General features: G+C 50.1%; 3 protein-coding genes across 3 annotated transcripts; all 3 read left to right on the top strand.

Moving 5' to 3' along the window:
- The first annotated feature begins 1820 nt into the window (after positions 1-1820).
- On the top strand, positions 1821-4450 carry LOC149282072 (solute carrier family 52, riboflavin transporter, member 3-A-like). The gene is made up of 3 exons (XM_089498722.1): positions 1821-2857; positions 3741-3864; positions 4238-4450. Exons 1-3 carry the CDS (start codon positions 1821-1823, stop codon positions 4448-4450), a joined length of 1374 nt encoding a protein of 457 aa, XP_089354848.1.
- Positions 4451-13226: 8776 nt separating this feature from the next.
- On the top strand, positions 13227-20843 carry LOC149282071 (uncharacterized). The gene is made up of 5 exons (XM_089498721.1): positions 13227-13400; positions 14275-14427; positions 14742-14874; positions 15856-16530; positions 20803-20843. Exons 1-5 carry the CDS (start codon positions 13227-13229, stop codon positions 20841-20843), a joined length of 1176 nt encoding a protein of 391 aa, XP_089354847.1.
- A 391-nt stretch (positions 20844-21234) lies between these two features.
- Positions 21235-22367, top strand: LOC149282070 (sulfiredoxin-1-like). The gene is given in 4 exon segments (XM_089498720.1): positions 21235-21271; positions 21556-21644; positions 21646-21762; positions 22164-22367. Coding segments are annotated over 4 exon segments (447 nt in total).
- The last annotated feature ends 2399 nt before the right edge of the window (positions 22368-24766 follow it).

Below are 24766 nucleotides of genomic sequence, written 5' to 3'. Positions count from 1 at the left end.
CCCGTTATTTAAAGCAGTTTGTGATGACAGGGAGGACTCGTCTGATGGCGTTGGGGGCATCTGCTACAAAGAAAGGCATGTTACGAGGCTGAGAGGGGGTATTTTGGGAGTACGAGGTGTCTCCAGGGACCGGGGCCGGTTTGTATTTCGAAACCCGTCTCGCAGGGAGCGTTAATGTATAGACCGAGAGACTCTCTCGTTCTGATCAGTGTGTTTGAATTTATCAATAAATATATAAATACATGTATATGTAAATAAATAAATATAAATTCATATATAATGTAATAAATAAATCTATAAATGTAGATATATAAATAACTAAATACATGTAAATAAATATGTAAATACATGTAAATAAATATAAAAAATAAATATATAATGTAATAAATAAATATATAACTATACATAAACAAATATATAAATGTAAATAACTAAAGATATAAATAAATATAAATAAATAGATAAATAAATGTAAATAACTAAAGACATAAATAAAATGGAAGTGGAGCAGCCTCCCAGCAGAGGTGGTAGAGGGTAATACAGTGAGGGATAGACATACGACTCTTGAATCTAAGATGAGGCCGGTTATCGGGGTAAATGGATCTGATGCGCCAGCGGGTTCGGGGTTTCGATGGTAAATGCTCGGCCCCCTCTAGTGGTGACTCTGTAACGCTGCGTCAGGCTCCTCTTATAAAACTTTTCCGATAAATCATTTACTTTCGTGGATTGGAAATGTCCTGTCAGCCCTGAAATCGCTGCATGCTTTACAGACTGGGAGCCGATGCCTGCGGTTACTGGGGGCCACTAGCTTCTTCTTAAAGAGAAATTATAGTATATAACAAGTGAGTCACGCTTTGGTAAATTGAGACACCGGCCGTGTCTGGGAAAGGAACCTCCTGGTGATGATGCGGAAAGGAAGCTCCCGATGTGCGGGGAAGGAATGTCCACATTATTCCTCCCCAATCAGCAGATCACCTCTTTGCACAAACACACCCTTATTCTTCACCAACCTGTCAGGTGACCAATACAGGAAGAGCTTAGAGCCTCTCGTGTGACCGGTCTCCCCGTTTAGGTGCCCGTGGCCGGCCGCAGGCACCGTGTTCTGGTGTATACAGGTTCGGGGACTTTATAAAATTCTTCTCCTTTAAGAGTTAAACTCAGATTTTAAACTTGGGGGAGGAAAAGTCGGGTTCCCTGCAGGTTTCCGTGCGGGTCTCGCCACGACATCTTCATACAAAACATTAAAAGGACAACAATGGAGCAGATTCTGCCAAGACACGGCTTGACTCCAAGAGTAAATTGCAAGTTTTACCCGCAAAGGGGAGAAAAAAGTAACGGGAAGATCATACGTTAGATCACAAAAGAGTGACCTTTGGCAGCAGAGCAGAGTGTGAGATCTGTTGGGCGGATGATAAGCAGCAGGTGAGGTCCCGGCGCAGACACAACGACTTCCAACCTCATCGAATCCGGTCACGGCTCGCAGACTCGGAGCACAAACGGCCTCTGTTCACCTCGCCCATCGACATCCCCCCCGCCCTGGGAAAGGAGAGCTGATTCCAGAACCTCCCAGATCTTTCCTCTCAATATCCTAAATCAGGTTATTTATATTATAACGAAATGAGAGAAAGAGCTGAATAATCTGATATTCTAGTTTTTCATCTTAAATATTTACTCATCTTCTCTTGTTTTTTAAACGCTGACCGTTGAGGTTTTAGTTTCTCCTAATCTGGAACGCAGGGATCCGAGGAGAGGTGCTAGGTCTTGATCTTGTGAGAGGGACATTGCTTCTGGGTGTTCCGGATCGGGCGGACGCGGTGAACATGGGTATTGTTCTTCACCTGCTGGCGTGCGTTTTTGGAACCGGTGCTTGGGTGGCTATTAACGGGCTTTGGGTGGAACTCCCTCTGCTTGTGAACGATCTCCCTGAAGGATGGTACCTGCCGTCGTACCTCACCATCCTCATCCAAATGGCCAACATAGGACCTCTGTTCGTCACGTTGATGCACAAGTTCAAGCCGGGCGTGCTCAGCGAGGTTTACGTGATTTACTCGATCATCGTCCTGGGAATCGTGGCCTCCTTTCTTCTGGCCTTTTTCTGGAGATATACAACATGGATAGCGGGAGAGCTTCACAGCACGGCATTCCTCGTCCTGACGTTCTTCTTGTCTCTCGTGGACTGCACGTCGTCCGTAACGTTCCTGCCGTTCATGGCCCAGCTCCAGCCGCAGTACCTCACTACGTATTTCATCGGGGAAGGGCTGAGTGGGCTCGTTCCAGGTTTATTGTCCTTGATTCAAGGCGTAGGGATGATGAAATGCGTTAACACGACACAGTCCGAGAACAGGACGCAAGGCTCCCCCAACGCCTCCAGCGGACAGAACCAGCTTGAGACCCAGTATCTCCCTGCTAACTTCTCAGTCCAAGTGTTTCTATTCCTCTTATCTATCATGATGGTTTTCTGCCTGGTGGCCTTTATCTTCTTGACGAGGCTCTCCAAGAAAGACACTTTGGACAATTCCTTGCTCCAGAGCAGCATCACCCTCAGCTCCTACTCAGCTAATGATAATCTGAATCTACCCTGCGACCAAGACAGCTCGGAACCAAAGAAACAATCAGACAATTTCCACCTGGACACCGCCGGAGATCCAGAAGTTGGAAGGACAAAGTACTCGTACGGGCAGTATGCACTGATATACGTCCTCACCGGCTGGGTGAATGCACTTACCAACGGAGTCCTCCCATCCATACAGACCTACTCGTGCATGCCCTACGGTAATCTGGCCTACCACCTGGCTGCAGCCCTGGGCTCCATGGCTAATCCTGTGGCCTGCCTGATTTCCATGTTCCTACCCAGCAGGTGAGTGGCTCCAGAAAGTCGGATCCAGATACTTAGTGTGGCTTCACAATGATCCGTCCGATTGTCAGGGGCCACGTGGCAATAATATCTTGTAATGGGTTAATTAATGGAGCTTGGCAGTCAAAAGGTTAAATGCGTGCATCCCACCTCCAAAGGTATCCCTCACCCCCTACACCTCACGGCATCTGGCTTAGCCATCTGAAGTGGCTATTTATAGTGTGTGAGTGTGTGTGCTTGTGCGCGTATGTATGAGTGTGTGCACGTGTGTGTGTGAGCGAGTGATTGCGTGTAATTTAACCAGATACTTTTACACAGAATGATCAATGGAAAAGCTGCACATTCAATTAGAGTTCAATAAGTGCATTTGGTGATCAATGAGAAGGAGCCAAGACTCTGTCCTTAATGATTCTCCGATACATTAATTGAATCCCCTCCCAGCCGAATCATGACGGGGGGACACGTGAGAATCGCTGAGAGGCAGAGAAGCTCCGCACTTTCAGGAGGAATCCGTCACTTCCGCGGACATTTGTATCAAATTCACAGAAAAGCCTCCGTCGATCAATACAATGAATCCTGCCCGGCAACAGTCACAGATTCTCATCGAAGCCTCGCTCTGATTGGTTGATAAACGGTCCCCTAGACCCCTTAGATCCAGTATCAGTGATCCGGTTATTTTGTTGCTGTTATAAAATGTAACCTTGGCTGCGGAAGCAGCAGATTAGAACCCTGAGCCAATAACTCTGGACTGTCCCGATGCTTTGTTTTGATAATCACTATCTGGTTATTTGGAGAGGCCCCCAAAGAGACTCTTCGTATGTCAGTAAGGCATCTCTGTCCTGCAGTAACGTGTTCTCGACATGGGGTTCTGTCCGTCTCTCCGCAGGTCTCTCGTCTGCCTCGTTTTGCTGTCTCTGCTTGGAACGGGATTCGGAGGCTATAACATGATGACGGCCGTCATGAGTCCTTGTCCGGTCCTCCAGGACACGCGCTGGGGGGAAGCGCTCATTGTAAGTTGAATATATAAGTGACCATGTGTATAAAGCACAGGCCCCTGGACCGGATCACATGGTAGTCCCGAAGATGGATTGCGGGGGGGGGGGTACCTCTGACGGCACAGGTCATGGGGTATCTTCTCCATCGCAGACGAGGTAAGGACAGGCCCACTGGCGTGAATAGCACCACATACCATAGCCTGCAATAAACCCGTATGGAATTAGCGATACCGTGGCTGCTGTGTGGCTGATGTAGGATCGGATCACCTCTTACGTCTGTTAAACTATGTGGCCTTATCGCTGAGGCCAAAGTCCTCCACGTGCGCCGGTGCCCCGTCCTTCTTCTTTATGATTTTCTTCTGTATTCCTTCTTTGTGTCCCCGTCCAGGTCATATCTTGGGTTCTTTTCATCGGGACGCTGAGCTACGTCAAAGTGATGATCGGCGTGATCCTGCGCAGCCAGAGTCACAGCGCCCTGGTGTGGTGCGGGGCGGTAGTGCAGCTGGGATCCATGATCGGGGCACTGCTCATGTTCCCATTGGTCAATGTGTATGGGTTCTTTAAATCCGCCGACCTCTGCAACATGAACTGTCCACATTGAATTCTCAATTTTTATCGTCTGTCCATTGGGCGGCACAGACAGCTTCCTACCTGTTCTTTTTGTATGATTTTATACGGCGACCCTCGTGGCTGCGATTTGATTGGCCGGCAGCGATGCGATATCTGGCATAATGTTACATGCACGCCGTACCGATGGCATGTCTGTTATACTCGGCACCCCTGTGCATTCTTACAAACCTCTGTCAAGCGATGATAAATAAACTGTCCGCGTGTCTCATCTTGTCTGACTGTAGTCTTCTCATTAAGCAGCGAGAGAACAGACGTTAACCCTCACAGGGCTGGTACGGGGGGGACATTTGCAATCCCCCCGGGGGGTGACGGTCTGGCTGCCGGGGGGCTAGGTACAGCTGAGACCGTAGATGAGGTGCCCTTTCATTGTAACAAGATGAAGAGGAGACAAAAGAGGATCCGTGTGCACACTTTGTCCTTAATCAGAATATATGAGAGCGCCAGCTGCAGAGCCGCGTATCAATTACATGCCGAGGGCCGCCGATCTCAGGCGTTCCGAGAGAATCCGCCGCTTGGTAATTAAAGGCGTCTCGCATTTTTGCCACAGCAGCAAAAACGGGTTTGTGTGTACACAAATAGCAAAATAAAATCAGTGAAAAACACCACTTCCCGGCCGCGGGCTTTAGGGCTCCAGTGAACTTGCGCGGCTTCCACGTGTGATTGAACCCAATCCCGGCAGCAGCGCGCAGGTATCTCGAGACGAGAATTTATTCTAAAACTATCAACGTGTTTAATGGGGGATGCGAAACGCGTCCGCTGTACCAACAAACGTTGTTTTACAGGGACCCTCAGGTAACGCGAGGAGAGAATAAAGGATCGTTTAGCGGCGTGTCCTCTCCACCAGCCACCAGGGAGCTTTCCTTTCTTCTGCCCATTACGATCGCCTCGGATAATGAACTCAGGGACAATAAAATGCTCATTTTGCTCTTTTGTGAGCGGCAGCCGGCTGCATTGAGATGCAAAGCGCTGTGTGACAACGTGGCCCCCCCGGCAGCTGCGGAGGAGAAGCTGCCACCACCTGGCCCCTCCGTGTTCTCAGGGGCTCCTGGATGAGCCTGGAGGGGTGGACAGGTCGGTGCCCCCATCTGCTTCCTATTACCCCAGCCTGCAACCTGGAGGCAACAAAGAGAACCGTCAGAAACGCAGCTGCCCCCATGTGCTGACCGTGCCCCATGCGCTGACCGTGCCCCCATGCGCTGACCGTGCCCCATGCGCTGACCATGCCCCATTCGCTGAATGTAAAGATGAATTATTATTGTTATTACGTAGAAACTGCTAATAAAAGCAACAAGTAAATGCCCAGTGATCTGATTACCTCCCGGAGGGGAAAGGGGGTCCAACATGCGCGGCTTCTGTACCCTCAGGTCCATCTTACCGACCAGGTTTCACGAGCTGCCCCCTGCCAGCTCCCTCTCACATACAATGCGAGACGGGAACATGATACTCCCTGCCCTGCTGATATCTGGGTTTCACCATGCAGGGCGCTCACACCCATCACTACAAGCCAATCTGTTGTGCAAACCTCAATACCCTATCTGGGGTATTCAGCGAGGGACCAATGTTACCCCACATGACAACGGCAAGTAACCCGGGGGTTCAAATAACACCTTTATGATTACTTACCCCTGGACGTAAATATTATTATCATTTGTTTTATTATTTCTATTATTATTATTATTCATTTTATTATTATTTGTATTATTTGTTTTATTATTATTTGTATTATTATTATTTCTGTTATTTGTTTTATTATTATTTGTATTATTTGTTTTATTATTATTTGTGTTATTTGTTTTATTATTATCCGTGTTATTTGTTTTATTATTATTTGTATTATTAGTACTATTTGTATTATTAATATTATTATTATTATTCCAAGTATTATTTCAACAGGTCATTGAGAACTTATTTGGAAGCCGCATGCGATGCAGGAATCAAAATATGTGAAAATGAAAGAATATTTATATGAAGTGAACAAGGCGATCTCCGCACCTGAATGCAATCAATATTGCACTCCCCATTAAAAAGTGACGCTGGGGGCTGCGGAAAATAAGCATTTTATCTAAATTAAATGTTTAGGGGCTTTTTCAGGTGACTTCAGGCTTCACATCGCGAATCAGAAAACAAATAAATGAATAAATTCCTTAATTCTCGCTGCACAGAACCCTTCACCCCCGGCTCGGAATGATCAAAACTGGAAAACCCCACCGATGTCCTAAATATTCTAAAAGCGTTACAAACGTTTGCCATGAAGCCTGTGTGCGGCAGCGCGGGGCAACGGGCAGCTAACTCAAAAAGAAGAAGCCTGAGAAGTGGCTCGACCCCCATCTTCCCAAAACTCTCCGGGGGGTTGTCTGTGCAAACAGATGGATGCGGGCGGCACGCGGGGTGAGGAGTCACAGAGCGTGAGACAAAAAGAAAAAAGGAGGAAAGCGAGAGGAGGAACGAGTGGTCCGGGTCCCTCCGATATCATCACAGCCGCCGCTCCGTGCTTTCTCATTCTCTTTCTGCCCCTTATCAGGTTGAACAGACTGGAGCAGGGGCCGTCTGCGCTCCCACCCAATCATTTCCCCATTCACACGACCACAAAGGCCGGGCGGCTTGTAAAGTGCGGAGATTAATTGCCCAATAATCAGAAATCTTGATTCTGGCTGCACCGACAGCTTTTGCCCCCGGGGTGGGGGGGTGAGGGGGAGGAGGGGGGAAACCCATAATGAAGTGTGCAAAAGTTAATTGGATTCTTGACTCTGTTTGTCGGGGGCCGCCTCTCGTCAGTATAATTGAGAGGGCTACGCGCCGCGCTTTGTGCCGGGAATATGGTTGTGGGGACACCGCCGTGGGCTCCTAACAAGTGGAGCGAACTTATTACCACCACCAGGGCAATAAAGATAAAGGTGCCGTGCTCCCTAATAGCCCACGTTCTGCTTCTGTCTGGCAGTTAATATATTCATGTCTCGGTATAAATGTCACCTCGAAAGAGTGAATCCCGAAGCTGAATGCTGGGGATTATTTTTTTTCCTTTAAAGCGTTGTAGACGCAGGGAACATTCCTTCAGTAGAGGTGGCAGGGGCTAACACAGGGCCAGGGTCCAAGAATGCCTGGATTAAACACAGCTAGAGACAGGTGGCCTGGAAGGTTTGAGATACGGAACGAAAGAAGGGCAGGTTTAGGATCCACCGGCCCTGACGGGCTTCATCGCAGGTAAGATTGTCCGCTCGTTGTAGAGCACAGCGTGGCTTCTGCTCCATATTTAATGAGATGGAGGTTCCTGTGGCTTCGTGAGGATCTGTCGGGTAACGGCTGGTGTGTGAAGCGCGTGGTTCGGTAGATTAGGAACGAGACGCGTTGGGGATCATTACAGCTTCTCCTGCGCCTCCCCTGACACCGCTGCTGGGGCTCTGTCCAAAACACCTGAGCATAAAGAAGAAGCTGCAGCTTCACTGAGCAGCAGAACGCGGCGCGTATCAATGATGAAAAGTATACCGAGGGTCTCTCTGCTTCAGTCTGTAAAATACGGCGTAAGACAAGCGACACGGCCCCCCGCTGATCCCCTAACCTATCCGGCAGCATTAAGAGGATTTCCTGGCGGTGGGGCAGATATCCTCCGGGGTGATGGGGTAGATATTTTCCTGGCGGTAGGGCAGATATCCTCCGGGGTGATGGGGCAGATATCCTCCGGGGTGATGGGGCAGATATCCTCCGGGGTGATGGGGTAGATATTTTCCTGGCTGTAGGGAAGATATCCTCCTGGGTTACCCGGAGCAGGAGGAGGGGTTCCATGCACAGCACCCTCTCTGTCTCTCAAAAGGGTTAAAAGAGTGATTTGTCCCTTCCACCTCCGGCCCGCGCACTCTGTCTGTTAGCGAGGAAGGATCTTGCTGGGTGTTTAGGGCTCTAACTTTCCGAGATACTGAAACCGTGCCAATACCATTACCTCCCTGGGGTAGAAGCGGTCCGTCAAGCAGGTTTCTTGCCCCGGGGAGGATGCGTCGGTTTGGCCGCTCAGATAGCGATCACCGGCTCCTTTCCCATGAATGACTTTCCTTATCTGCGCAGAACACATTTCTCCCTCTGGGGGTTTATCGCTGGAGCCGTCACCTCTGCCGGGGGGGGGGGGGGGGGGTTGTTGGACGGCCTGCGTGTGGCTTTGATGCCCCGGTTTAGGATGGGTTCTCGGGAATCTTCCGCCGGTCGGTGTATTCTTGGTCTTATCTTCTTTACACATCAGGACCGTTTCCGAGGGGCTTTTTCCCAAAGAGAACAGGCTTTGCCCCCCTGTCTTCACCCGAAGCACAACTAAAAATACAAATGGGACATGCAGCCGCGATGCATCAAACGGTGACCCCACGGCAACGCAAAGAGAGACAAATGTGTCCCAGAGACACCGGACACAACCATGTCCCCCAATAACCTCGGGAATAACATGGAACCCCGGCAGGGGCAAGCGGGCAGCAAATCACTAACACGGGGGGGTATCTGAGTTCTCAATATAGTGATTATTCTGCCAATGACGTCACAGAACAGCAGAGAAAATTATTATTGATGTATATAGCGCCATCATATTCCATAGCGCTGTACAATGGGTGGACAGGACATAACAGGCAGTATATAACATAATAAATTGACTTACAGAGACAACAGGTGAGGAGGGCCCTGCGCACAGGAGCTTACAATCTAGAGGATGAAAATCAGATGTTTCTCTCTTGCTCGTCGCCAATTCTAACTACCTCTCTATCAGGTATAAACAGTGATTCTGATTGGACTGTTCCATTGGTTCCCATGGTGATAAGACCACTTTACAAAGCTTGCTCCAAATTGGATACGTAACCCCCAACGTGGGGCTGAGTCCCCGATACGTCCTGAATCTTTAACGCTCCGGAGGGGATCCTGTGAGTGTTTGGTGCTGGTTTCTCGGGACGTCGAGGGGTTTGCGGTATCCGGCGGCGTTTCCAAGTCTTTTTACTTGAATTAAGTAACGAATGAGTTGGCGAAATGAGCAGCGAGTGAACGAGTGGAGAGCGCTTACGGAACAAAGAGGCCACGTGTGGCTAATGGAGAGTCAGGAGCAGTCAATGGAACTACAAACGCACTCATAGAGAGGAGCCACCAGGTCAAGTACATCTGGAGAGAGCTGCTAAGGGCCAGACGCTCCTCCAAGACGGGAATAACGGAATGGTGAAAACATCTGAAGAGGAGAAGGTAGAGTGGGGAGTCAGGAGCAGGCATCCCATTACATTGCATTTGTATAGAACCAGCAGATTCCATAGCGCTCCGGCGCGTCCTCTGCCCTGTATCGCCCTTTAGCTATTCACATAACCCGGGATTTTCTAAAACACAAGGGCCCAGGGCCCCTTGATGTCGCTGAAAGATGCGCAGAGTCAGGTCCATGCAGGGCCGGCCCGACAATGTCGCCGCCCCAAGCCCTTTTTTTTTTTTTTAAAGCGAAAGAGAGAGAAAGGGGCGCCGCTGTCAGTACCCGCTCGGCGCCCCTCGCTCTCTCCTCTGCGGCGAGTCTCCCTGTTCGGTCTCGGTGCTGGCTTGTAATGCTGAGTGCCGGAAGATTTCCGGCGCTAAGCATTACAAGCTGGCACTGAGACCGAACAGGGAGACTCGCCGCAGGACTGCTGAAAGGTAAGTACAAGAAGGGGGGGGGCGGCAGGGACGGAGGGAGAGGAAGGGCAGATAAGGGGGGGCGGCAGGGACGGAGGGAGAGGAAGGGCAGATAAGGGGGGGCGGCATTTTAAAATTTGCCCCAGGCGGCATTTTGCCTTGGGCCGGGCCCTGGGTCCACGCATGCTAAGCTCTGATACCGAGGAGAACACGGGAATCTCTGGCTGGGTTACAGGGATATCCTACAATCCTTGCCAGGCCGTCTCTCAGGGGAGACCCTGTTGTCAATCAGCTCTGATAGACCCCATGATTTGGGTTCCTTTCCTCTTTTTGCGAATATTGTTTGGGGAGGAAAGAAGGACTGAGGAGACAAGGAGCCGAACGCGGTAACAGATGAGGAAGACTCTGTTACAATATTACCGAGAGAGAATTCGATCCGACGCTCGGCTACCGGCAGATGAAGAGTCGCTTCTCTAATCCGGACAGACAGAGGAGGGAACGAGTTTCAGCCTCGAGATATGAAACGCGAGAGGAAGAAATGGAGAAATCCCGTCCGGGGTCAACTTCACAAATTACACCTCAAACCAGCGGGTGGGGGAGGGGAGCTTCACTATCACTTATTAAACCTCATCAGATTGGGGCTTTTTTTATTAAATAGTGCCCAGAAACTACCCGAATATTACACCCTCAGCCATAAGTCGGAGGAGGTGAATGCCTCGCGCCGTACCTACAACAGAATACTTCACAGTTTCCTGATGGCCTCATTATTATTGTTATTAATTATTATTATTATTAATTATTATTGTTATTATTATTATTATTGATTGTTTTATGTAGCTGATGGATATGTTTGGGTCAGAGGCGAGCGAGGAGTCTTGGTTAAGTGGGTGAAGAACATGGGCGACCCTCCCACAGACGGCTTGTCCAAAGCAAACAAACGTTTCTATAGTTTGCTACAATTTTACACTTTTCACCAAAACGGACGAGAAACCCAACAAGCCATTTGCCCCGCGCCGGGGGTAATCTGCGAGATACCCTGCGACGGCCGACTTCCCCATTCTACCCATCGAATGTGCTGTTAATGCCCCCGATTGGGGTATCTTGTGATATTACACATTCTCAGACTCCCAGACGGAATCAAACCTGATGAAGAAATCCATTTCCATACAGCTGCCGGAGGGATTTCTGCTTGTCGGAGGCCGGCCCCAAATCTCCCTTTTTTTTTGTTAGAAAAATTCCTACTTTGTGGGGTCGGCTGGGCTTAGTGAGGATGATTGCGGGTTATTATCGGGAATTATCTCACCCGCACGTCTCTAAAACGGTCTCGCGATTCTCTGCTTTTTTCCTTAGATGTTAACACGTAATTACCCCGCTTATTAGATGGCGGATTGGAGGCAGGGAAGGAAAGAATAGTAGAGTGAGCATGAGCAAGTGAGCGAGGGAAGAGTACAGACCCTTCGCAACTAGGGCGAGAGTAATCTCCATTCCTGCAAGAAGAGAGCGGCCACCGGGAGGGAGAGCTTCGCATGCAGGGAGCCGGTGTGCGGAGCGGCTGGGAATTCACTTATTATGGGGACGGCATGACGGCCAAGAGGTGGCCGGCCAGTAGCTGGCCCTGTGATGGCAAAGGGGAGCCCGTTCCAGCGGTACCGGGGGAAGCATCTCGCTTTCTTTACAGACCGGTCCGAGACGCTTCTGGGGATTTTCCCGGAATATCTGCCCACGGACCCCGGGGAATGGGTTCCTTAATACCCTGAAACGGGGGAACTTCGGGGGTCTCAGAGTCACACAGGGACACACCCTGGAGGTGTCTGCATTAATGTGTCAATACAGAGCGAATGAGAATGAGCCGGACACCTGTTGAGTGCTATACATTATACAGGGCCGGTCACTGATTTAACTATAAATTATACTGGGCCTAAAGGGTTAAGTGCAGCCGGTGCTGATCATAAACACATTATTAAAGTGGAATCGTCAGGATCAGACTCCCATCACTCCTGTTTCGTTATCCGGAGGCTCCGCTGACCTTTGGTTTGTGGTCGTTCTCAGGGTCTGTCCGCTCGCTCCAAAATGATGTCATTATTATTATACGTCACGTTTAATTGTTTAAAGATATTATTCCTCCCCTGCGCCGGTTGCTTTTATTACTATTTTACTGAACAGAGACAAGAAAGGCAAACCGTGCGTCCCGGGACGGCCCGGCCCTTCGGCGAGACGGTCTGCAGGCAGGGAATTGCGTCCCCACTGCCGGCCGACGAGCTGAGGATTTGATGGCATCCGGTCTGATGGACACGAAAAGCTTCAAAGAGCCTCCAACAACGTTCTTCGCCTCAGCGGAATAAAGACATGGAAAGCCCTGTCCCTTTTGTTGTCCGAAGTGCGAGGGTCTCTGTTTATTACCCACCTTGATGGAGCTGGGATCCGGAGATACCCCCCTCCCCCACCACCATATGGACTTTCCCTTTACTATTCACAGGCTGTTAAAACACACACTGGTTGCACCAAGACAAAGGAATCAGAGTTCATCTTTCCAACGCCGCACTCCCCTTCCTCCTCGCCCTCTATTGTACCTCCAATTACCCCCCCACCACGCTCCAATTTGTTAAATCTGCCCCAAAACAAGATGTCAAATCCCATCACCCTCAGCCCGGTTTCTGCCTCGCGTCACCTACGTATCTCCGAGTTCCTACACTGTTACTCCGTCGCCCGGGTTAAACGCCGCCGCCGCCGCCAACTTTGCCCATTGTCGGGAAGAGCCCCGGCGCTGGCGCTTGGCGGACGCGCTCGGTTGGAAGTCTCGCCTCCCCGTGCATTGTCTCTCGAAGAAAGTAGGCAGGGGCTGTCTCTTTCTGTGCAGCCGCTTCATTGTTAATGTGATGATTGTCCTGGGGGACGTTTGATGGATTAGAGAGCTGAACAGATCCATTGCAAAGGACCACCTGATCTCAGGCCTGCGTCCCATATAAAGACGGCATGACTGCTGAGCTCAGCTATTGCTGTCAGACCCCCCCTCGCCGCCGCGTCTCCTGCCTCTCTCTCCACACTGCAGAAAGTGGGAGCTGTCCAGTGCTGAATGTGTTGCGCTCCCCGGCTCTCTGACTGCCGACTAACAAAAGGAGACCCTCACAAGCCTCGCGATGCCCCGCTCATTCCTGGTGAAGAAGATAAAACTAGATGACTTCCCGTCCGCTGGGATTTCCGCCTCGAATTACCAGCACTTTGAAGATCCGCGTGTCCTGGGCCAGTCGCTGGCCGGCACCGTCGGGAACCTGGGGGCCGAGGCGGCCGAGAGCGGTGAGTACGCACGGCGGGTGGGACGCGAGATGCCGCGTTTGTGTCGATGGCTTTGTTGGGAGATGCCTTTATTTGCTGCAGAGTGCACGGGGCAGGAGCGCAGAATGCCCCATCGGGGGGTATGAGCCCCCCCCCGCCGCTCTTGGTTTGGCAGATGACGGGGATATATTTTGGGGCGGAGGGGAGACTCGCGTTTGGCTTCCCGGACCCTGCCGTCGGCTTGCACGTTAACCCCTCGCGACTCTCCTGCTGAAGGTGAAACGGGTTCCGCCGCGTGGATCGGAGGAGGGTTATGGCAGCCGGCACGTTTCTCACCTAACATGTCCGGCAACAAAACTGCACTGAAGTTCCGCGCCGGGCGCCCCGTTTGTGCCGGAAAAGCCGGACGGGTGGAAGAGTTTGGCTTTTTGTTAGAAATATGAAATTAGCAGCAACCGAGATCCCCCCGGCGGCTCCCCAGCCTCGGCCGGCACGTCACACATGGGTTATTTTAGGCGCGTTTTGCGGGGCAGTAATTCCTATGGTGCGGGGCCCTCGGGGTCCCTTAGATACGGAATGAATGCCAGCACTTTACAGAGCGGAGGACGGGCGGCTGGGGGAGGGGATGGCGGCCTCCTCCGGGGACCTCATTGTTTATGCGGCAGCCAAAAGGCTCTCTAAAGCTTTTCAAGAGGCCGGTGAGAGCCCATTCTGCGCTCCGTCTCTATGCCCCCTAGTCATGGGGTAAAAGTCTGCACAATTACCCCCAGTGTGGAGCATCTGAGAGCTCCCATCCATCCTACCAACTGCTGCCGGGGCCCCACGGGCTCCTTAACAAACCCAGGAGGACACAGAGTGCCATGTGCATGTGCCTTAACTCTTTACGTGCCAGTGCCCCCATCCTTTGTGTAGGAAGACCCCGGCGCTGTGCCAGGACAGGGAGACCCACGTGCTGTTTCTGCTAACGTCACCTTTCTACCAAGGTCGCGTGTGCACGTGCACCAGCCCATTCACCCCGGGTACAAGGGTCCCAGCTCGGACACAAGCCCCCCTAACGCCAGTCATGTAAAGTGGGACGGTTTCCATACCTTTAACCCCTTCCGAGACGTGCATTCAATTTGTTTTTTGAGCAAAAATAGTCTGGAATTGGCAAAATAGCCTAAAACGTAAAGACGAGAAGCTTCAGAAAAAGAACTTTGCGATGAAACACACGAGTGCCGCGCGAGATGCTCCAACGTGTTTATCCTGTGATATGAAGATTAGAAGCTCTGAATGTTTCTGGTTATTATGTATCCCGTAATATTCCGGAATTCTAACCGCATCGGAATTCAGAGACCCTTTAATAACCAAATGACCCCCGATGATGAGTTTGATGGTAGATTTCGGAACCCCCAGTGATAATTCACAAGGAGGCGAATCCTGTCCGCTACTCTGTGGAATCCAGATCGGGTTCTCGAGCCGACTCGCCACGGAGAAGCGGTGCCGTCACGTGTTCCTCGCTGCGTGTTCCAGGCAAGTGTGAAAAATTGCTGAGGAAAGCTTTTTAATCGAGAGCACGTGACGGTCCGTAACCAGGAAGGCAGAGAGACGCCGAGTGAAGCCCACAGGAGACGGCAGAGATCAGGAGGGACACGGGGAGGGGAATAACCGGATGGTTAGATTGTAACGGTCAGAGTGCAGACACATTAAAAATAATAATCATCATAATAATAATAATAGTAATAATAATAAAAATTATCAGAATAATAATAATAATAAATCATACTAATAATAATAATAATATTGGGGACAGTTCTGGAGACCCCATTTCCAGAAGGAGAGAGTTCAGGGGAGGCGACTGGTTTGCAGGATAAAATTGATCAGGAAGGGCTGAAGGATCTTAATATGTCCAGCTGGGGAGAGGAGAGAGACGGGGGAGAGAAGAGAGAGGATAAAGATGGGGGAGAGAGAGAGAGAGAGAGAGATACAGGGAGAGGAGAGAGAGGGGATGGGAGAGACATTTAAATACATAAAGGAATAAATGATGGGAGGAGAAAAGTTACACCAAGAGACCGGAATCTAACACTAGAGGGTCAGAGGCAGAGATGGGATGGAAGGAGCCGTATGCCTATCCCGTGCATGTTTAATCCCCTCACTGTATTACCCTCTACTACTTCTGCTGGGAGGCTGTTCCACATATCTATCCATATGTCTATCCCATGCATGTTTAAATTCCTTAACTGTATTACCCTCTACCACTTCTGCTGGGAGGCCATTCCACGTACCTATCCATATGTCTATCCCGCGCATGTTTACATTTCCTCACTGTATTACCCTCTACCACTTCTGTTGGGAGGCTGTTCCACTCATCTACCACCTCTTCAGTAAAGTAAAACTTCCTTACGTTACACCTATTATTAGTGCCAATTACTGGATGGTTCTACAATCGTAATACCCAGAACGTGATGTATAACATAAAGCGTTACTTTACGCTGCTGTTTGTATGTCTCACAGGCTACATCCCCGACTGCATCCCGTCTCCTGAATACCAGAATGAGAAGAAACCCGAAGCCAAGTTTGGGTCATCTGACCCGGACTACACGCCAACGCACGATGATTACAGCGACCCCGACAGCCCACAGTCCAGTCTCTCGGCCGGATACTTCAGCGGGGAAGCTGCTGTCACCGACAGCTACTCTATGGACGCTTTCTTCATTTCGGACGGACGTTCCAGGCGACGGAGCGAGAGCCGCGAGGGCCAACGCCACACGTGCAACGAATGCGGCAAAACATATGCAACCTCCTCCAACCTCAGCCGGCACAAGCAAACCCACAGGAGCCTAGACAGTAAAATGGCGAGGAAATGCCCGACCTGCGGCAAAACCTACGTCTCCATGCCAGCCCTGGCCATGCATCTGCTGACGCACAACCTGAAACACAAGTGTGAGGTGTGCGGCAAAGCCTTCAGCCGGCCGTGGCTCCTGCAGGGCCACATGCGTTCCCACACCGGAGAAAAGCCCTTCGGATGCGCGCACTGTGGCAAAGCCTTCGCCGACCGCTCCAACCTCCGCGCTCACATGCAAACGCACTCTGCCTTCAAGCACTACAAGTGCAAGCGCTGCGAGAAGACCTTCGCACTCAAGTCGTACCTGAACAAACACTACGAGTCTGCTTGCTTCAAGGGCTCTGAGCAAGAATGTCCCGTCCAGAGCTAGTGGAGGGGACGGGGAAGCCGGGGACACGACGGGCGTATCAGAGAAACATGGCACAAGCCGAGCGCCATCCCTCCCTCCTGATGGCACGAGGCACCACAGGCTCAGAAATCAGGGTACTCGACATTAAGCAGTGTTACACGACCGCCACGCTCGCAATCTGCAGCCCCAAGCATTTCACACTCACTCCCCACTTTTTATAAACCCCGATGTCTGACAATGCAATTTATTTTTAACTGTGCAATACGGACGGCTCTGCGGGCAGCTCTGGAGACGGCTCTGCGGGCAGCTCTGGAGACGGCTCTGCGGGCAGCTCTGGAGACGGCTCTGCTGACGGCGTCCGGGTAGTTTAGGTGCATTTTTTTCTCCTGCGGGATCCCGCGTGCAAAGCCAAGCTTTCTTAACACACATGAAATGTGTACATGCTACAGATGAAGGCCCCGGAGCTCCCGGCTCAGACACCATTCCCAGCTCCTGCAGTATTCATAAACATGTATTATTTATTGGGTTTTTTTATACAAATAAAAGAAGGCGTTATTTTTTTGACGAGGGAAGGCGGCAGACGGGGCCGGATATATGAGGGGCCTGCAAAAAATAACAACTCATGTAGCACAAAAACCTTTTTCTATTTATCAAATCCACGTCATTCCGATCATTTCTTCATAATCAGCGAAGAGGACGGAAAAGTCAGTATTATAAAGAGAACGAAGCGCTTATGCCGCATTCTAACAGTATTTGGCAATCCTCTTTTTGCATGTATTGGCCTCGATTATTTAGCGGACTCAAGATACAGGGACCCTCAATGACCCCAAAAACGTGCTTTGGAAGCCGAGGCTGCCTCTCTTCACGAGAGAGAAGGATCCTTTTCTTTGAAGACACTTTGTAGCAGACTCGGCCAGCGCTGGTTATTTATTTCAATCCCGTAATTTATATTATTTATTGTGTAATTTATTTATTTATTGAGCGGCCGATGCTCGCCGTCTCAGGGGGGGGATCAGGACTGGTATATGTGATTTTGCAAAGACTTCAGTGTTTACAGTAGACAGGTCTGTTCATTGTCTTCCTCCGCGGTCCTGATAACGCGACTCTCTGCCTTGTTCAGGTCCGCGGACTCTCGCTCTCCGCCGGATAAAGACCCTAAAAGCCTATGCAATTCCCCAGTGAAGGACGGAGCCTCGTTCCCCTCATTCCACCGCCGTCAGGGCATCTTCATAGCACGAGAGTCCAGGGCCGCGCCGGGGATTCCCTCCGATACTCCGCAGCGCTGTACAATTTGTGTTATTATCATTTATATATCGCCGTCATACTCCGCAGCGCTGTACAATGTGTGTTATTATTTATATATCGCCGTCATATTCCGCAGCGCTGTACAATTTGTGTTATTATCATTTATATATCGCCGTCATACTCCGCAGCGCTGTACAATGTGTGTTATTATTTATATATCGCCGTCATATTCCGCAGCGCTGTACAATTTGTGTTATTATCATTTATATATCGCCGTCATACTCCGCAGCGCTGTACAATGTGTGTTATTATTATTTATATATCGCCGTCATATTCCGCAGAGCTGTACAATGTGTGTTATTATTATTATTTATATATCGCCGTCATATTCCGCAGCGCTGTACAATGTGTGTTATTATTATTATTTATATATCGCCGTCATACTCCGCAACGCTGTACAATGTGTGTTATTATTATTTATATATCGCCGTCATATTCCGCAGCGCTGTACAATGTGTTATTATTTATATATCGCTGTCATACTCGGCAGCGCTGTACAATGTGTGTCTGAAACCGTTTTGGGTTTAAAAAAGGATTACTGCAGCATTTTTATAATGACCTTTTTTTTTGCATGGCCAGGCATTGGGTCCCTGGGCACTAGCACAACGAGCGTCTCCTTCTAGCACCGCTAATTATTAATTATAGATTAGGAAGGGACGCCTCATAGGAAACATTATTTTTACAAAAAAAAGAGTTTTAGATGCATGGACTAGCCTCCAAGCAGAGGTGGGTAGAATGCTAGGGATAGACATGGGGATTAAATGGGGATAGGGGCTGTCTTGGGTACGGCGATGGGCACAGAGTTCATTCTTATTTGCTGGCGTTTTATCTTATTTCTCAGCTCAATTTGAGCAAAAACACAATCCCCTGACTGCTAATCGTGTGTCTAACATACAGAGTCCGGGGCTCCTTCATAGCAATAAAACGTACCTGTGGCCCTGGCAGCGGCGGCAACCCAACCAGCATACCTGGGAACTTTTTGGCTACCCAAATGCGAGTCAGAGCCCCCCGACACTTTATCCGGAGTCTCGGGGTGAAACCTGGAGAGTTCCCAGATATGCGAAAAACCCTGCGGGATGCCGACTACGAGGGTCTATTCACTAAAGCGGGAGTTGGCAGGAGGCTCTGTATAATGTATAGTTAAATGAGTGAGCCGGCCCTGTATAATGTATAGTTAAATGAGCGAGCCAGACCCCTGTATAATGTATAGTTAAACTAGTGAGGCGGCCCCCTGTATAATGTATAGATAAATCAGTGAGCCAGCCCCCTGTATAATGTATAGATAAATCAGTGAGCCGGCCTCTTGTATAATGTATAGATAAATCAGAGAGGCAGCCACTGTATAATGTATAGATAAATCAGAGAGCTGGCCCCTGTATAATGTATAGTTAAATCAGTGAGCCGGCCCCCTGTATAATGTACAGATAAATCAGCGAGCCGGCCCCCTGTATAATGTATAGATAAATCAGTGACCCGGCCCTGTATAATGTATCATTTAATCAGTGAGAATGTCATTTGATTGCACTGTGTAAGTAAAGCCGTGCAGTTGCAGCTCACAGTTCAGTGAATAAGCCCTCCTGTCGGCTACTTACAATGCAATCCAGGTATTTTTTAACCCTTTGAAGTACGATGCAAACCCCTCGGCTCTCGCAGGGTTAATGCTCTTTGCCACACTTGCCTTAGCCTTCGCCGGGGGGACGCGGGTCTCGTGTCCCATTTCATCTTATTCTGACCTCTTAGTGCCGCACAAACCCCCAGACCGTACCCCGACCCTCTGTGTCCCCCGGGGGCCGGAGATCTGCTGCTCCTCGTCATCGTAATTAAAGCAGAAATGAACGATCCGGGTGATCAGGAGGAGGAATCCTGATCTGCTGATCGGTGCGTTTCCTGCGGATCCAGATTCTTCCGTGCCCCGTCCGAGCTGCTTCTTGCCCCCTGAATTCGCCCGGGGGGGGGTTTCACGCCGACTCGTCTGCCTTTCATATTTAGACTGTAAATAGATGAATAAGAGCAATAATTTCCAATGCATGTTATTTTCTCGGGGTTTTGTAGTTGTGGCGGACGAGCTCCGTCGCTGTATTTACTGTCATGCCATTCAGGGACATTAAAGACTTTATGATTCAGTCCGCAGCAGCTTCGGCTCCTTTCATTTGCTGTCTCATCCCCCGACGTTTGGGTTCCGGAGCAGGGTAGAGAGCGTTCTCGAGGGGTTAATACACCATTGCCCCCGGGCACCTCTTTTTCCCCGGCCCGTGAGGCGGGTGCGGGGGGCAAGAGGATAATTTATTGCCCTGTGAGCACCTGTTCCGGATCATTATAGCCCCTCGCTTTATCACACAGACTCCTTCAAGGTCCTCATTTCCATGACAAAGGCCTCTGCATATGGTGGCCTGCCTGCCGGGGGCCGGGCGCGTGTGTAACCGACTCAATAATGATGCGTAACCACTAATTGGTCCCGGGATCGCGGTGAGACGGCCGAGAGGAACTGAAGAACCAGCTGTGTGTATTGGGGGGGCAGCTGCCATGTACCCCGGGCCTGGGTGGGGGGCAGGAGAGGAAGATACACCCCCTGCACCCCTTTGTGTGACCCGACTTAATGACTTTACGGGGGGGTTGATGGGTTTCCAGGCGTTTATCGGAGCAGGAGGTTCCTCGGAACATGGCGGCCAACGAGTAACCCGTGGAAAGACGCGGTCCAGAGTCCGACCCCCGTGGGGTTTAATGAATAATTGGAGGGAAGGGGCAGCCGCTGTACAGGAATCTGGCCGGTCCCTCCAGGAGGGAAAGAGCTGCTATTTGCTGCTGTTAGTGGATCCTCACTGCACTACCACCAGTACTGATCCCAAGCAAAGCACTGCCGAGAGACAGACCAGCAACATACCTCCTAAGTGTGCCAGTCCCAAACCCCCGTACCCCTCTTTCCTCCCCTGATGCCCCCTACTCTGGTCCCTCTCTCCTACCTTGATGCCCCCTCTCTCTCCCCCTGAAGCCCCTCTTTTCTAGGAGGTCAGAGTGTTTTTTGGGTATGAGGGTATCGCAGGGTTCTACAGCCCTAAAAGCCCCACAAACAGCCCCGCCACACCTCTAACTACATCTCAAGTCCCCTCCTTGCCATTCCCCAGAGGCGCCGGGTCACTTTCTAGGGCATAAAGTGGGGTAAGGGGCAATACATTTCTGCCGTGACTTTCCAATAAACTGATTATTATGTAACAGAATCTGTTAACTTTACAGAAATAAAACATTATATTTTAAAAGAGTTATTTTGTTTCCTCTTTTACTAAAACCCTGAAGTTTTCACTCCCCATTAAATAAGCCAATGTGCTGCTTTAGCCAGCGGGGAGGAAAAACAGATGATTTGGCCGAGTTACGCGCATGTTCTCTGTGTTCACCCGACATGATCAGCGCCCCCGGCAGAGACTCGGCGGCTTCTGGTCAGAGCTCTGCTGATTCACTCTGATTCAGCCGACGGCTGCAGCATGAACCTGCCCGAGGGGTGTCAAGGGGACCGGCACAAGGAAGCCGCCTCGTCATTTCATCTCTCGAAGTGCGTTCACAAGGAGATGTCACAACAGTTACAAGGAAGCAGGAACGTGAGACGTTCTGACTCAGCGGGCACGTTGGGAGGAAGCCATTAGTTCCTGTAATGTTGTTGGCTCCCTCTCCTATAGGCCAGTTGGTACAGCCCGTTTGCTCCTTGCTCTCTCACCGTATACAGTTTGCTCAAACCCAGAAGTTGGCCGGAGGAGCTGGCGGCTGGGAGGTGATGCTCAGGGGTCTGGCTGCACTGAGGGCCATGGCGGACAGGAGCATCCACTCCGGGAACATCTCCTCCATCCATAACGTCCCTGTGCGGGTTCTGATCCGACCCATCCCACCGGAGCTGGAGGAGAGCAAGGTGGAGAGCCTGATGGAGACCATACAGGTAAAGTCCAACATCTGGGGACGCTGTGGGCTTACATCAGAGCCGCCACAGCTGTGGGCCATCAGTTGGCTGAGGGTTGTGAGAGTAGCAAGAAAAGCTGCAGCTAGCAGTGTAGGCGTCACATTACACGTGGGGGGCATCACGATCCACAACGGGCTTAATGCCCGGTCTTCTGCCCCCTGCCCAGGTAATGTCACGAATGGATATATCAGCTGCCTCCTCGCAGCTGACGGCCGGGCATGGAGACGAAAATAGTAAAATTCCGGTAAAAAGCGTAAAAATCTGATTGTAACTATTTTAGCGGTTTGAGGTATTGTCACCGGCCGTGGACAACCATCGGGCTTTCGTGGGGTTGTGTGTTTCTCAGGCGCGTCGCTTGAATGTCTTTTTCCTCCTCGCAGAAGGACGAGGACCTGGTGCCCCCCATTGACGTTCTCTGGATAAAAGGCCGGAACGGGGGCGATTACTTCTATTCGTTCGGCGGGTGTCATCGTTACGCAGCATATCAGAGGTTAAACAGGGAGACCATTCCCGGCAAAATCATCCAGTCCTCTGTCAGCGACCTGCGGACTTACCTGGGATCCAGCACCCCCGACCTGCAGTAGCCTCCGCCTGGGGCATTTGGACTCCGGAGGACCCCCGAGACGAGGAGTCACCCCGACGAGTACAAAATCAGGACCTTCTGTATTGGAAAGAATTGTAGGAGTTTGTGCCGTTACTGAAACACGTGTGAGACGTCTGCCTCTGTCTCAAATAGTATGCGGCCTCGCCAACAAAACATGTGGCCCCTAGAAGAGCAAAGGGAGACACAGCGGACACATTCAAACAGGCCAAGGGACCAAATCAAGTCCAAGAGGGGAACTAAACGGCATAGAAAGCTTGGGGCCGAAGGGTAATGTAAGAAAACGCTACTTTACAGAAAGGGAAGTAGATCCCTGGAATAGACTTCCAGTAGAAGTGGTACAAACAGTGAAGGCACTCAATCAGGCCTGGGATGTGCATGAGCCGATTGTTTCCGCTATCACTGTCTAAACGCAGAGCTCTTCCTCGTTGTGCTCGCTCCATATCGGATTGGATTGTTGATGAGATAATTATGTTATATTTCCTTTAGAAATCTATAAATGCCTAAAATGAGTTTTGGGCGGACATTATGACTGCAAACGCTGCACACACGCAAACCACACACTGCACACACACAACCCACATGCTGCACACATGCAAAGCACACGCCAACCACACGCTGCACACACACAAACCACACAGATACCACAAAGTCCGTTCAGTTGTATCTTTATGGTATGTTTCCTCCTCGGTCAGCATGTATCTGGACGGGATTCTTCCCCCTCTGTGCCCCGGAGGTTTTGTCTGAATAAAGTGAGATTTTGTTCCGTGACATAATTTCCCTTTTCTTTATAATTTAGTGATGAGTACGGGGGATTCTCTGTGACGCCGGGGGGCCGCAGGCGCATAGATCTGTCTGTCCGTCCCGTTGGGTCGTTTCTCCGTTTGTGGCGGGGAGTGCGGCCAGCAGATGTCACTATTACCCCGAGTCCAGGAAACGTCAGCCCCGGGAGCCCACCTGGTAACAATTAGCCCACCGAACAATAGAGGCCACTTAACTAATAAAACGCCGAATGATACCCAACTCCAGGTAATCCAGCCTGACACCCCACGGCAGGTCACCGGCTGCAAAACCCCTGGACAGGGTCACATTCCCCCGTACTATAATCCCGCAGAACGATAAAGAGCCATTACTGAGGCACCATGTGGAAGCTTAATGCCCCTACGAGGGGTATTCAAACACTGTACAGGCTGTGGTGATGCTTCTGGCTGACGGATGGAGGGTTATATTTGTAAAAAAATTATATTGTTTAATTTTTCTAAAAATAAAAAAAAATTCAAATTCCCATTTTACTTAATGACATATTTGGCAAAAAATAAAAAGGGAAAAAAAAATCTATCCCCCCCCAAAAAGAAATGATTATATTCCAGAAAACACAGCGCGAGTCAGGAATGAGGCTGCAGATATAGGTCTTTCTGGTCCCAAGTGCCCCGGACGGCGACTATTTCAGTATTTCTCATTAAATACCTTCCCACGAGGTTTACCAAATGCGCTATTTTTTTTTCTTAACCTGCAAATAATAAATTTGGCCAGTTTGGGACAAAACTTTCTGGGAAAATCAGCAAAGTCAACGTGCAAGCCCAAAAAAAGCCACAGGATTTTTTTTATTTTTTTTTTCTGGGAAATATTTGTCCTTTTTCTGCCCTTTCCGACACTCGCTCTTTAAAAAGCCAGAAGACATTCAGATCGCCGGAGAATAAATACTTTATTAAACTATAAGAAAAAAAAAAGGAACCGGCGAAGCTGCTGCACAAGAAACGCGATATTATCGGGACTGAAGCGTTAGCAGAAAGGAAGCGCCCGGGGGGGCCGGGGGGCCGCTCTCAGATAGAATAACCCCGATGGCTTCTCCCTGCAGGGCCATAAATTTCTGGAAAGAATTGTCGCGTGCTACGAAGTTTCCTCCCCCCCCCCACTGGAAGGGGAAGAGCTTTCGGGAGACAGGGGCTTTAACCTGTCTGCTTGATTTAACGACGGACAGAGATTCTCTAATACAAAGGGCCGCATTGTCAGGGGTCCCGCTCCGTGTGCCGGATAAAAGTATAAATGAAATCTCGCCGCATTGCCTTTATGCGCTTTTATCGTTTTCTCTCATACCTGCCGGAGCTAGAGACTTCCTGGAGAACACATTTACCCCCCCAACATTTAATTATTGCTTAGTCGACATGCGCCTCGAACTGATCTCTAAACCCCCACCCCTCACCCCTGCCTCCTATGCTCTATACCCCAAAGCGTTCCGGATTAAATAATATTATATCAGCATACAGAGCCCTTCAGGTAGTGTTCTCGGTAAGGCGATGTTACATCAGACTGTTCTAGATACAGTGAGAGTGTAGAAAGCTATTTATTCCGTGAAATGACCCGAGAGGTTCTCCTGCGGTT

Source organism: Sceloporus occidentalis, unplaced genomic scaffold (genome assembly GCF_023333645.1).
Source record: "Sceloporus occidentalis isolate IW3139 unplaced genomic scaffold, rSceOcc1.0.p SCAF_124, whole genome shotgun sequence".
NCBI lineage: Eukaryota > Metazoa > Chordata > Lepidosauria > Squamata > Phrynosomatidae > Sceloporus > Sceloporus occidentalis.
The sequence above is the reverse complement of the archived record's forward strand: the minus strand, read 5'-3'. Positions and strand labels throughout refer to the sequence as shown.

Excerpts from the sequence above, each read along its gene's own strand:
- LOC149282072 (XM_089498722.1), top strand. The coding sequence starts at position 1,821 with ATGGGTATTGTTCTTCACCTGCTGGCGTGCGTTTTTGGAACCGGTGCT. Across the intron at positions 2,858-3,740 it reads TCCATGTTCCTACCCAGCAG|GTCTCTCGTCTGCCTCGTTT; the intron begins GTGAGTGGCTCC and ends GTCTCTCCGCAG. Across the intron at positions 3,865-4,237 it reads GCTGGGGGGAAGCGCTCATT|GTCATATCTTGGGTTCTTTT; the intron begins GTAAGTTGAATA and ends GTCCCCGTCCAG.
- LOC149282071 (XM_089498721.1), top strand. The coding sequence starts at position 13,227 with ATGCCCCGCTCATTCCTGGTGAAGAAGATAAAACTAGATGACTTCCCG. Across the intron at positions 14,875-15,855 it reads TTCCTCGCTGCGTGTTCCAG|GCTACATCCCCGACTGCATC; the intron begins GCAAGTGTGAAA and ends TATGTCTCACAG. Across the intron at positions 16,531-20,802 it reads TGCTTGCTTCAAGGGCTCTG|TGATGCCCCCTCTCTCTCCC; the intron begins AGCAAGAATGTC and ends TCTCTCCTACCT.